This window comes from Aquila chrysaetos, chromosome 9 (assembly GCF_900496995.4).
Source record: "Aquila chrysaetos chrysaetos chromosome 9, bAquChr1.4, whole genome shotgun sequence".
Classification (NCBI taxonomy): Eukaryota; Metazoa; Chordata; class Aves; order Accipitriformes; family Accipitridae; genus Aquila; species Aquila chrysaetos.
This window is the reverse complement of record NC_044012.1, coordinates 12,067,863-12,080,597: the sequence shown is the minus strand read 5'-3', so window position 1 is coordinate 12,080,597 and position 12,735 is coordinate 12,067,863. Positions and strand designations below refer to the sequence as shown.

Genomic DNA, 12,735 nt, shown 5'->3' with positions numbered 1-12,735 from the left:
CCGGGGGAGTTCGGGCTTTGCTGTGCAGCTCCTGCCCCCGGTGAGAGAACAAACCCCAGTGAAGACGAGTTGAGATTTTGGTTAACCAAGCCAATGTTGTTGTTACCTCAATCCATGCTGCGACGCCAGTGTAATTTTCTATGCAAAGTAGGACAGCGTTCAGAGGAGCGTTTCCTCCGACTGAAGAAACACGGACTTTCACGAGAACTAGTGTAAGGCAACGGCTTAAGCCTGACAAGCATAAGAAAACTACCTTGTCACCTAGTGTTTTTTCAGACGCTGGCTGTGCCTGGGTGGCGCTGAGCCAAGGCAGGCATGAGCAAGGGGACAGCCCATGGGACGGGGTGACCGCCTGCCCGTGCTATGCCTGTGCAGATTTAGTCTAGCTCAGCAGCCAGCTCAACTGTTACGAACTTGTTTTCCATCTCCAATGAGAAGGAATATTCTTTTCTTTTTTTTTTTTTCCCTCCTTCTTTTGCTAGTTTGCAGTTATGGTGCTTATTTTTCACAAATAAAACAACAACATGTGGCATGGCCTCTTTACTTGCAAATGAGTGAGCTGGCCAGAAAGTTTCAATGCTTCTCTAGTGAGTTGTGAGTACAGGTTGACTGTTTATTTTTTCTTTTGAATGCATAAAAAAATATACAGTCAAATATAAATTATGACCTCTTCTCACTTGTCCCTTCCTCCCTTAGCCATGCTACTCTGTTAGAGGTATTTTCAAAGAGAAATCATTCCCTGAGTTACCGTTTCCCCCCTCTTTGTATTTACAACACTTGTTTTGTACAGTTGCAGTAAGTGAAGTAGTGCTGCAAGCAGCTTTGATTTATGGTAAGTAGCTCCAGCCTGGCTTCCCTGATGCGTGAAGCTCCTCAGTACAAGGTACTGATCATTCATGACCCGCACACAGGAATGTCACTTGGCCACAGCATCATTTACAGCATCGTTCTTTCCTGTCATGGACTTTATTGAGTCGGAGAGGGAAGTGAAAGCATCCATCGCCTTCTCTCGGAAGGCAGCACCAGGAGCTCTGTGTAGGGGCGATTTGGTATTTCTAATGAGAACAGAAAGAATCATTTTGCAAAAGTGTTTTATTGACAAATGTTCCCTGTCTCTTCCAAGTCAGATGTATTTTCCACACAAAATACTTAATACAAATGTGTTTTCAAATTACTTTATAGAGATAGGGTACTTACCCAGCTAACCCACCAAAAACCTCTGTGACGTAGGAATAATCCCCTCCCGATTTGGGGATAGTGACTCCCAGTTCAGCGTAACATAGCGAGCCAAGGGCAGCCACCCCGCCGCCAAGCACCCAAATAATGAGAGCGAGTCCCACTGAGCCGGTGTGCTCCAAAACTCCTTTTGGCGAAATAAAGATCCCAGAACCAATGATATTACCTGGAAAGGACAAAAGGTTTGCAGTGAGGAAAAAGAAAGTGAGAAATGCACTTTTTTTAAAATTAAAAAAAAAAAAAAAAAGCAAACAAACCCACAGCCCCCACCCAGCCAAATAAGACCCCCCATCAAACGCTATCTTCCAGATTTTGCATGATTGTATTTTATCTGATTATACCCTGGGGAAAGCATTGCCATTTATCAGCAATCAAGGACGGTAAGCACGTGCTGAGCTCTGCTGAAGCCCAGTAAGACTCGGGCGAGCATCTGCGTTTGCAGCTAGCAGTTTTGTGGCACGAATGCAGACAGCTCGCACAACTGTCTGCTGTCACCCACCATGCCCAAGTATTTTATCAGAAGGAGTTAGAAGTGTCTTTATAATGAAGATTTTCATCTCCTGAGAGGAATCTAAACAAGGCAAGGCCCATCTTCAGGGGGGCTGGGAAGTAAAAAAAGAAACCCACACTGTAGCATTATCTATAATGTAAGAGCAATGGGTGCTCTTGCCAGCAGGGCAGGTTTAAGATTATGCTTGAAAAGTCATCTCAAAGTCTCGAATATTAGAAATTAATTAATGTTTTATATTTGCAATACCTGTGCTGCTTAGTCATCACCCACAGATTTTTAAAGGGATATTGTGGGGTGACTGAGATATCAGACAATGTGGACTTTGTGCTACTAATTTTGTTTGATTAGCCTGTGAGCCGAGGGAGTGCTGGGTGTAGAAAGGGAGTGCTGGATATCACAGATGCTCTTGGTTTGCATGGGGCCAGGGCACGGCTGTCCTCCCGGGCCAGCAGGAACTGCTTTGCAAGAGGTGCCTGCTCAGGGTCTGGAAGGAGAGGTTTTTGTCAGGCTTGGGACTTGTTGAGCAATACCCAAATAGCACTCTTTTCCCAAAAGGATGTGAAGAGCTGGCTGTCACAGGACTCTGCTGAGGGCTTTCTTCTTTTATGGGTTAGTATTAAAATCCTCACTGACAGAGTCGAGTTTCGGCCTATGTTGTTGAACAGCATTTCTTACCAGTGTAGACATGAAAATAAAATATTGGATACTGGTCGTTAATGAGGTATTGTCACCTAAACCAGCTTCCCTGCAGCCTTTGAACCTGCGTGTCATCAAATCTAAGCTCTCTTCCTCCCATCTGCTTTATAAATGCTTTTCGGCTCACAATGTATAGCAAGCTCCCCAAACACATCCAGTTATGCCAAGTTTTGCTGCGTTTGGCTTCAATTCTGTCCCCGCGTTTCTTAAAGCAGCTCCTGGAAGTGCGGCTCATCCAGCCAGTCTGCCCTGGTTGTGCTCGTACATAGCTGTGTGTTTGCAGCACGCGTGTTGAAGCAGATACTCTGGTCTGTGGTTTGAAATGAAATTAAGGTGGAAAATAGACAAATGCGGCAACTGATAAGCTGGTGGCTGCTTCCCAGCAAGAGTGGGAGGATCGGAGGTCACGGGGACAGACCTGCCACTGCCAAATCCCTGCAGGATTGCCCAGATGGTTTTGGGCTTCTTGGAGCAATGGGCTGCTTGTGGTATGAGGGTCTCACCACAGGTGAAGCCATTCCCTGACTATTAAAGTGTTAGTATAGCATTGCAATGGCAAACCAGAGAATCTGACTAAATACAACAATATGTAATGCAATATACATTCTTGGGATGGGGTGGTGGGACGTGTGCTGTGCCTTTTCTGTTTGCTGGCATGCCAGTTTGTGAAAGAGCACTGCTGTGTATGAGGGCTGTGTCGGGTATAAAAGCTGGCTTTTCAATATTACAACTGAACCATGTTACAAAGTGCCCCCAGGCAGCTCAATCTGCGGTGCGGTGGCTTCGAGTAAGGCTATCTGAGCCCAGCAGTAAGGAAATATTGGTACAGATTAAAGATACTGATGCAGGCCCCCCACAAGTTGCAAAATTGGTTTTAAAAGGCATGACATTGAAAAAACCTTTTTTTCAACTTTTGTTTTAATTTGTAAGCTTTGTGGCTGGCCGTGTTCCCCTGCGTAAGAGCCCTTCCATGGGTGTGGGCAGGCCAGAGTAATTTTCTCTTTAGATGAAAGCCAAGAGCCACAGCTGCCATTTTAGGAAATACACTGAATAGCACCAAAATTTTGATAATGCCTTTAAAGCAACGTTATTAAATTTTATATCGTCCCTGAAAGCCACATACAAAAGAAAATAGATTTGCTAGTGTATTGTTAAAGGGCTCAGCAAGTGACTTCTGTGGCTGGCTGGTCTGGCTCTGTGACCAGTGCTCAATCTGCTCTTCAGCGCTCTCCCACGGAGGACACTTTTTGGCGCACGAGCCATGAGGTGCCTCTGTACCAGTGACATGGGGGGACCCTCCTGCTACACTGGACACCATCCTCCACAGATGGGTGCAGCGCTGCACAAAGGCTGGGGCCATCTCCAGGGGTCTTACTTAAAAAGTGGTAAAATGCCAGGCAGGGGCGGGTTTGTATTCGGCAAGGAGCTGCATGTGCAAGGAAACTGATTACAGGTTGACTCGAAGGCTATTTTAAATGCTCCTTTTGGCAGGGAGGACAGCTGTGCAAATCTCCTCCCTCTCTCCACTGCAAAGACAGGCCCTGATGCAGGGATGTCCCTTTGGCACTGCAGCTCATGGATGGAGAAATGGGAAGGTGTAAGATGGGTGGGAGCAGGGAGGTTTGCAAGGGAAAGGGAACAGCCAGCCGTGCTCGCCCATGCTCTTCCCTCCTTCCCCTCCGGAGCTGGTGGCCAGGTTGTGCTCAGCAGCTCCCAGGCTAGAGACTGTAAAATATGATGTGAGGGATGGAGGTTTACTCTGGAGAGGAGCTGAACAAGAGAAGGTAAGTCTGCAAATCTGCAGACAACATTTGTAAGGAACACATTTTGTGTGTGTGTGCGCGTGTGTGTGCGTGTGCATGGGCTGCATGTTTTAATGTCCATGATGCACAGATAAGGTTAATCCAGAAACAAATGGCTTAAATGGTGATGGAGGAGATCAAGGGTAGAGCTCAGGAAAATCTTGGCAGTGTTGAGATGTCAGCCATGGAGGGAGGCCCTGAGAAAGACTGAGGCATCTCCCAGCTGCGACCTCCTGGTGCAGCTGGCATGGACAGCCACCAGGACCAGAAGCACTTTCTATGCATTAAAAAAAAAAAAATCAGATGAGGGATGTAGATTTTATCAAAACTAGATCATACTAGAATAACAGTAAAATTAAATATTGCTATCCCTTAGCTGAACTAGCACAGGGAGCCCTAAGCAATGCTACAGCATTAATCACGGCAGCTTGTGCTGAAGGAATGGGTTTTGATGCAGATGAGTCGCACAATATTATTCATGGCACTAATAGATTTGTTCTGGTTCTTCCCTACTGGGAAGCTACACGGCTGGAGTGGAGTGGTGAAATCTTTCAAGAAGATAGATGAGGAGTTAATGTATTGCTAAAGCGTACATAATACTTGATAAAATTTATGGGGCTTTTTGGTCATAGTTTCTCCTGCTGGCTGAAGCGTTGCAACATATTTCGAACAAACAAGCTTTGCTGGAAGACTGCTTGTGCCCTGTTCAAGAACTGTAACAAATCTTGAATTTAAGCTGAAAAAGAAATACCTGCCTTAGGAGTTTAAAAACTGTCTTGACAGTCTTTGGTACTGCTGTGTGCTGCAGTTGTAACAGTGATGCATATGGAAGAGGGTCTTAAGTTATAAAGGACCCTTAAAAATGTTCCGCTACCTACCAGCACAGATACCTGTGTATCTCTGTTTTTCATAGATCAATGTACCTGAAAATACTGCAATTTTGGGAGGAGCTGGTGGTGTTTTGGGGAGCATGCTGAACTTCGGACGTACCACTTTTCACCACAATAGATTTGTAGGTTTTAATTGCCTCTTTGGGATGGGACAATATTCCTTTCTGGCAAGCCCAGCACTGAACAAACAGGAATCGCCCAAAGACAGAATAGCCCATAAATGAATCCCCTGGCTCCTCTCACGCAGCCTCCTCCTGCTCAGTGCTCTCTTTCACCTTAGCTCAGGTTTGCTGCTATTTTTGGCAGCAAACAGCAGATGCAAATACCCATCCTTCAGCAAGCTCTTGGCGGGAGCTTCCACTCCCACGCTTTGTGTCACCTTTTCATTGTGTCAGCAAGCGGAGGAAGGACAAAATCCAAACACAGCGTGGCATCCCCCAAACTGATAACAGATGAGAAATCCAGAAAAATCTCAAAGCTGACGTGCAACATTACAGTGTGGTGTCTCTGCAGACCTGTGCTGCGTGGGGCTGATGGGGTGACCCCCAAGCGCCGCTGTGGCTTTCATGCTGGCGAGGGGGTGAGAGCTGACTGTGTGCCTGGCTTTCCGTACCTGCTCAGCTGCTTCGGTGTGATGGGCAGACCTGCCGGCAGGCTGGGAAGGGTGGGGAAATGGGGAGATAAGTGGCGGCAGCGCCGTGGGGAGCAGTGTGATCAGGCCATGCTGTGATGGACCCAGGGAAAAGAGAGACAAGTCCTGGTGAGGCGTAACCGCAGAGATAAGGTGGCGGCAGTCGTCTGGCATGGCGGTGATAAAGTGCAGTCTAAATGCATAGACAGATAGTCTACGGTGTGTTTTTTAAATGCTTGCACTTGGCACTGTCAAAGCCCTGAATCTCTCTGTGCTTTGGGTTTCTGCCTATAGGAAAGGGCATTGCTTGTCCTCGGCAGCCCGGGTGATGGGCAGCGAGGGGCATCGGCAGCAGGGCTGTTACTGAAACCCAAACTGCTGCAGGGAGGAGACGTCCATGGCATAGCGTGACTTAGAGTGATGCTCTCCTGTTATGGCAAGACTGCCAAAGCAGTCTTTCTCGTGTGCAAGTCTGTATTGAGCTGGAAATAGCCTGTACTTTTTTTATTTAAGGATAATGCTTCCTGGGTGCAGCTACCTGAAAGAGCAGGACAACCTTCTGGATGGTCCTTTCACACAAACATTCACAGGATTTTTTTGTTAAACTAAGTAGTTAATCATATTTTTAAAAAAAATCTAATGTCCTTCATGAATATGATAAGGCAAAACTCTCTTCCAAAATCATTATGGATTTCCTATTATTTTGCTCTTGCAACATGTGCAAAAGCCGTATCAGCAGGAGCGGAAGTGCTACGCCCCTTCCGACAACAAAATGTTCTTATGGAAACCTGCCACGAATGTGGTAAATGTGCCTGGGAAGTACCTTCGCTTCACTCAGCATAGGACATGTTTAAAAATAGATATGGTGGAGATGATGAAACACTCTATGAAAATGAGATGTCAGAAACTGCCTGATGAGACGCAGAGTTTTCAAGAGGTCTCGTGTTCCTTAGCAGAAGTTCTTAGGCCAGAAGACTTAGCAGTAAGGCAGGTGCTTTGTCTACAAATAGGTATTTCAAAGCAAGCCTTGGTTAGCAGGAACTGCAGAGAATTTGGTGAGCAATTCTGGGGCAAAAAAGAAATTGGCTGTGCCGTTCAGGGAGACTGTCATTACTATGCTCACCATGTCGGGGATAATTTGTTTCAGCTTTACTAGTGCTGGTACTCCTGATACTCACTGCATTTATTTATTTTTTTCTTCTAAGATGTGAAGACATGGAAAAAATGAATTACTTCTTGTAAAACAGCCACTTCCTCTGCTTCTTCGTGGCCTCTACTAGAGTTTCTTGCTACAAAACCACCTCTTTGAACCAAAAGGAAACTAATGCTTGAATTTCATATCTTCAAGCCACAGACATATCTTACAAATATAATACTGAATAGGCTGCCTAGAAGGAGAAAAAAAAATAAGAAAATTCTTGTTGGTAATTGTACAGCTTTAGCCCTGCCTGGGAGGTATGAGCCAGTTACTGGAAGTTGTATGACCAATCCCAACAAATCGGTACTAAGTAATCACAGTAAACAGCACCTTGTCTAAAAAGGCTAGATTATGAGCTTCCCGTGTGGGAGATGTTCTCACCACCTCCAGATCAAGCCTAAGGAGGTACTGATGCATTCACATAGCACAATTGCTTGTGCGAGGCAGATCCATACTCATGTTGTGGTGCCATGCACCCCAATGCATTACACCAGCCACAAAAGCAGAGGATGGAGAGAGATGGAGCCACATGAAATGGGGCAGGAGAAGTGTGCCAAGGAGGGGAGAGTGGGATGATGAGCCTGAGTTTGTCTCTGCTGGCTGAAGCCTGCTGCCTTGGCATGTGAAAATGTTTCTGCTAGTAATAATAATAATAAAAAGATACTCACTTTCTAAGCCCTCTCATATTCCCAACCTTAAACAAGTATCAGTTTTCTGCAGGACAGAAGCTGTCCTCAACCCAGCACTGTATTGTGTAGCACCAATGAGCCTTGAAAAGACATCCTGCAAAAATACTGACCTCTGGAACGAAATCCTTTTTCTGCTCTAGTCAAGTCGAGAGTTTGTAAAAGAGAGAGCCTTGAGCTTGACAAATTCTGTGAATTTATTTATTTTTTTGCTTATTCACAATAACAGTGGTCTGTGATGGGGGTGAGGAGAAAGTTAGACCTCACAGCTATGCCTGCTTGATGTTAAAGTAAAGCATTTTTGTTCTTCACTTAGAGAAATTGGCCCACAGAATTGCTCAGGAGCTGCTCATTGGTGTGAAAAGGTGACTCCGGCAGGACTGCTAGAGCCAGCGAGACCTTGGGTGATCTGCTCCCACGCTGCTGGTTGCACGCATTCATTAAGACCCCGGGTTGCTCTCGCTCAGCTGCGCAGCACTGCCGGATGTGTTACTTGACTGAAGAGGTGAAAAGACACAGCCATTTCTTCACTTTTTTTTTTTCTTCCCCCTTTCTTATTTTTCTAGGATGTGGAAATCACTCTCAACATTGTCCAAAAAAAAAAAAAAAACCAAAACCCAACACCATAACACTGGATAAGATCTTAGAAGTGATATATTTCAGGCTATTTTACTTGCCTTCTCTGTTTTGTAATTTTTTTTTTTTTTTTTAAGGCTTCATGGTTCAGATTTTGACAGTTTTCTAAAACAACTCATGAGGGTTAGGAACATAATTTTTAAACAAAAGCCAAGGTTCTAATGGAATAATACCACTTCAAGAGTTATTGTGAAAGGGGTGTATTATGGTATATACGGTATATAAATTGTGTATGTTGTGCTGTAATCTGCTGCTGGGGAGTCTTATCTGCGACTGGAGCTCAGCCTGTCCTCTGTGAGCCACACTCACAGCCCAAAGGGCTGGGGCGGCTGCAACCCAGTGCACTTGCTGGTTCCACCGAGCCCGCTGGAGGTCGGACAAACCCAAACCAGCTATTGTAACATGGCAGTGAAGTGGGTACAAAGAGAGTTCAGTCTCTCCTATCAGCCATGCTCCATCTCTACCGACTCAGTGGAAGTGGGTCCCACACCAGGTTTTTGCCGAACAGAATGCCAACGCCCCCTGTCCTTTCAAATTTCCAGTCCTTTATCTAATTATGTTTGGGGTCTTTTGTGTTTGTAATTTTGACACTAAGACCGGGCCGTGAGATGGGTTTCCAAGACCAGTCGCTCACACATGCAGCGTGTGGTTTTGCTTGTAGGTCAGCACCTTGTGTAAGAGCTAAACCATTCAGGAACCATGGTACTGACCTGGAAATTAGGGTATGGGGCTTTACTGAAAAATCTAGTGTTTTCACTTTGCCTCCGGCTTTTGAACTATGAGAGTGCATTTGGGATCAGGTTTTGGTGTTTTTCAATGTAACTATGGCAGTTGAAACTCATCTTTTAAACAAAAGCTGAATTCTCATTAAAATACTTCAAGAACTGCACTTTGAAGGAAAACACTATCACCATGCTTGTGAGAAAATAAAGGGACCTGGTAATACTTTGCGTATTCACTTAGCATGCAAAGTCCTTAGGGCATCTTTTATTTATCTGCAGCGCACAATCCATGCAGACTGTAGAAATAATGGATCTTGCAGCCTGTTGAAAGTATTCAGCAGTTCTTTTGGAATGGCCTTACTGATTGTATTTAGAGACCATATTTCTGATAAAACTAAGCAATTTCCTGTGTGGTTAGCAAAGAAAAATATCACTCATACCTTTTTACTGCTTGTGCATTTCTTTAAAGATCTGTTGTACATCTGAAATTCTGAATGGGTCTGTAATATGGACTAGAAATTTGTCTAAGCAGCTCTTCCCCCTAAAAATGAAATGTTAACAACAAAGAAATTCTACACTTTTTTTTTTTTTGGCCACAGTCAGGTAAATCACTTTGTGACTAGTTGTTCAGTGAAGGATTACAGCAGGCAACATTCCTGGAAAACTGTGTATGGTTCATGAGCATAAATCCTGCCAGACTCCTGCTTTCATCAAGTGCTGTTTACTGTCCTCAGGAGATGGTACTCCAAAGCTCAAGGTGGGTCACGCAGCACTCGGTGGCACGTTGCAGGTAATGCTGCGGGGGAGATGCGATGTTCAAAGGCAGCCTCTGGCAGGTAGTGCTCCCCCCCTCTGGCAGGGGGAAAGCCTGCATTGCCCGGGTTGTCCTGTTCCCTCCAGCATCACTGCGGAGGTGCGTCCCATGTTTATTGAGTCAGAGTAGGAATTAGTAAGACAGTAGTCAAACACAGTGGTCAGCATCATCGAGGATGATATCCCCAACTGTATATTGGGTGTTTCAGTGCTACAGTTGTAACAGATGGTCTGAGTACGTGTCTGGATATCTCAGCTATGAAGGGCAAGTCCAGCATCCTTTCTCAGTGCCAATGTGGGGAATGTAAGCCGTTAATTGTAACTTTTTTTATGAAGCTGTAGAAAATGAGATTTTTTTTTTTTTTTTTTTAATGAAATGTTTGAGACCAACCTGGTTTCAGTTACAGCTTTCTTTTGATATGTTGGTATATTGTATCCTCAAGAGCAGCTACAGACTGTTTTCACTGATAGCTGTGAATAGAAGAATAATGAAAGTCTACCCATCCTCTCAGGACTTCCACATCTAAGTAGACATTGTTCAGGCCAACAGGATGACAGTCTGTGTCATTGCTTAAAATAGCTCTCTTATAAACAAATGCTGAAGCTTTGCATCCTGCCTGAGAGTTAATAAATAACTTATTTGAGTATGAAATATTGTAAAGATTTGGGATTACTGTTTAACAACAACAAAAAAAGCTTAGTCAAAACGAATTGTGCTTTACAAATTGTTTAAATCCAAATTAAGTATGAGGTGGATTACCTCAATAACAGTGATGATGTAACTCATTGTGGATATTTATTTAGCAGAAAACTGCTAAACTAAGCAGCCTCCAGTCCAGCTAATTGTCAGTTACTAATTGGCTCTCAGGAGTTAAGCACTTCTAATTGAGGACACTAGAGACTGTTTTGATTGTCACTGCCTGTTTGTGAACTCAGGGCATGACACACCTACAAAACCAGCCAAGAAGTAACATGTGTAGCTCATAATTTTGGTGCTAACTGGAAATCTTGTGGCAGCACAGGCAGTCCCACTGGCTCAATTTATTTACAGTAAATAAACTTGCCACTCTGCCCTGGCTGACCTCGGGCTCTGCCCTGACCCATGTGCCAGCAGTGCTGGCAGTGCGACGGCTGCCGTGCACCGAGGCCGTGCTGCGACACTTAACGGGATGGACGGGCACAAGGTGCTGCGCAGCCTTTGCCCTGCTCCTCTCCAGCTTATTAACAGCAAGTGTAGCATTTAATACAAGAGATTATAAGTGCCCCCCCCCCCCCGCAATTAAAATACAAAGGGTAAATGAAGTTCTGAATCAACAAAGCAGTCAGGCCTAAAAAAATTACTAGGCTATAGGAACTCTGCTGAATTAAAAGCAGCAAACACTCCAAGTGCGTTTTCTTAACCTCTAGTCAAGCATGAATTTAGGCTATGTGGCTGTGTTTTAGACATTTCACGTAATGGCCTTGAACTTCTTTGCTTTTAACTAGCATTCAGAAAACTCTTAATGAAGAATGGATAAAAGGATCTATAGAGCTTGGCATTAAAATAATAGCCATTTAACTTCATATGCAAGTAAAAAATGTAACTAACTGCTGTACCAGTGGAAAATGAATTATGGCTCCTAATACGCTTGCAAAAGAAAAACTGAAAAATGGCTATAAAAGTAACAGTGATAATTTAATGTCTACAGGGATTGGTATTTAACAAAATTAAATGATCTTAAAATATGACTTCAGTTCAAATATTTATGTTAAAATTCCTAGCAAGTAAGAACATGACCAGTCATTATAAACTGCAATTCCAGCATTCCAAGTGGATTTTACTGGGTTAAGAATTTATAATCTGATTATTAACTTTAAAGATTTTAAAAATCAGGCTATTTAAAATACCGACAGAAGTGTTTTCTTTAACTTGTCGTAGATTTATAAAGAAGGTATTTGCCTTTTGAGCGCTAAAATACAGGTGTAGTCCACGAGGACTTGAAAAACAACATTTTTCTAACAATGAAGGTGTGCACAGAACAGAAAACCGAGTAAAGGAAAGTAACTATTTCAGGCATAACTTTGCTAATAGTAACCGACGTGGTCTGACAGAGGGTGTGATAGTCTGTTTCGGTATTAGGGTTAGATTTTGCTATTGCATAAGGTACTATGGAGGTCTGTCAATCACTTAAATGTTTGCATATTAAAATTTACTATCTCTGTATTAAAACGAGCCGCAGCATCCTCAAGAGGGTACTTGCAATTTATCGTATTGCCTTTTACCGACTAGAATATTTAATAAGCCAGGCTCGGTTTCCTGCAAAACCGTTTCACTGAAGAAAACCAAACAACAAACCTTTCATGAACGCAAACGCCCCAGACCCACGGTCGGCTTTCCCCACCCCTTCCCTCTCCGCCGGCTCCCGGGGTGCCGCGGTGCGGGGGCCAGGAAAGGCCGGCGGCCCCCGCCCCGCCCCGCCCGGCCCCGCCCCGCCGCGGGCAGCCGCCCGCCGGGCGGGCACACCTGCCCTCTGCAGGCCGTGCCGGGCATCGCCCCGGCCTCCGAGCCGGCACGGCCCCGGCCGGCCCCCGCCACCGGACCGAGCTCTCGAACGGCAGGAAAAAGGCGGAATCGCGCAGTGCCGCCAGGTGGGAAGCGTCAGGGATTGAAAGCGTCCTTTATTTGGCTAATCCGGGGAGCTGCAGCGAGGCTGGAATATCGTTCTCAGCCTGAATTTTAGGGAATGTTCTTGTGGCTGTCACATTCTTGGTTTGCTGTTTTCCCCAGTGTTACTGTGATCAACCTGTTTGCGAGACGATTGTATGTATCCTTCCCTCGAGAGAGAGGAACCTCTGTTTTCTTGTCTTTCATGTTTTCAGAAAATGTAAGACTGATTAAATCGCAGAGAAAGAGCACTGACGAGCAGAAGTTGCA

The 12,735-nt window shown here is 44.8% G+C and overlaps 1 protein-coding gene across 1 annotated transcript in view; it reads right to left on the bottom strand.

The window, feature by feature from the left end:
- Positions 1-12,735, bottom strand: part of SLC7A10 (solute carrier family 7 member 10) — a 45,505-nt gene that overhangs the window by 16,536 nt on the left and 16,234 nt on the right. The window contains 1 exon segment of the mRNA XM_030024738.2: positions 1,198-1,402. Coding sequence (XP_029880598.1) covers positions 1,198-1,402 — 205 coding nt within the window.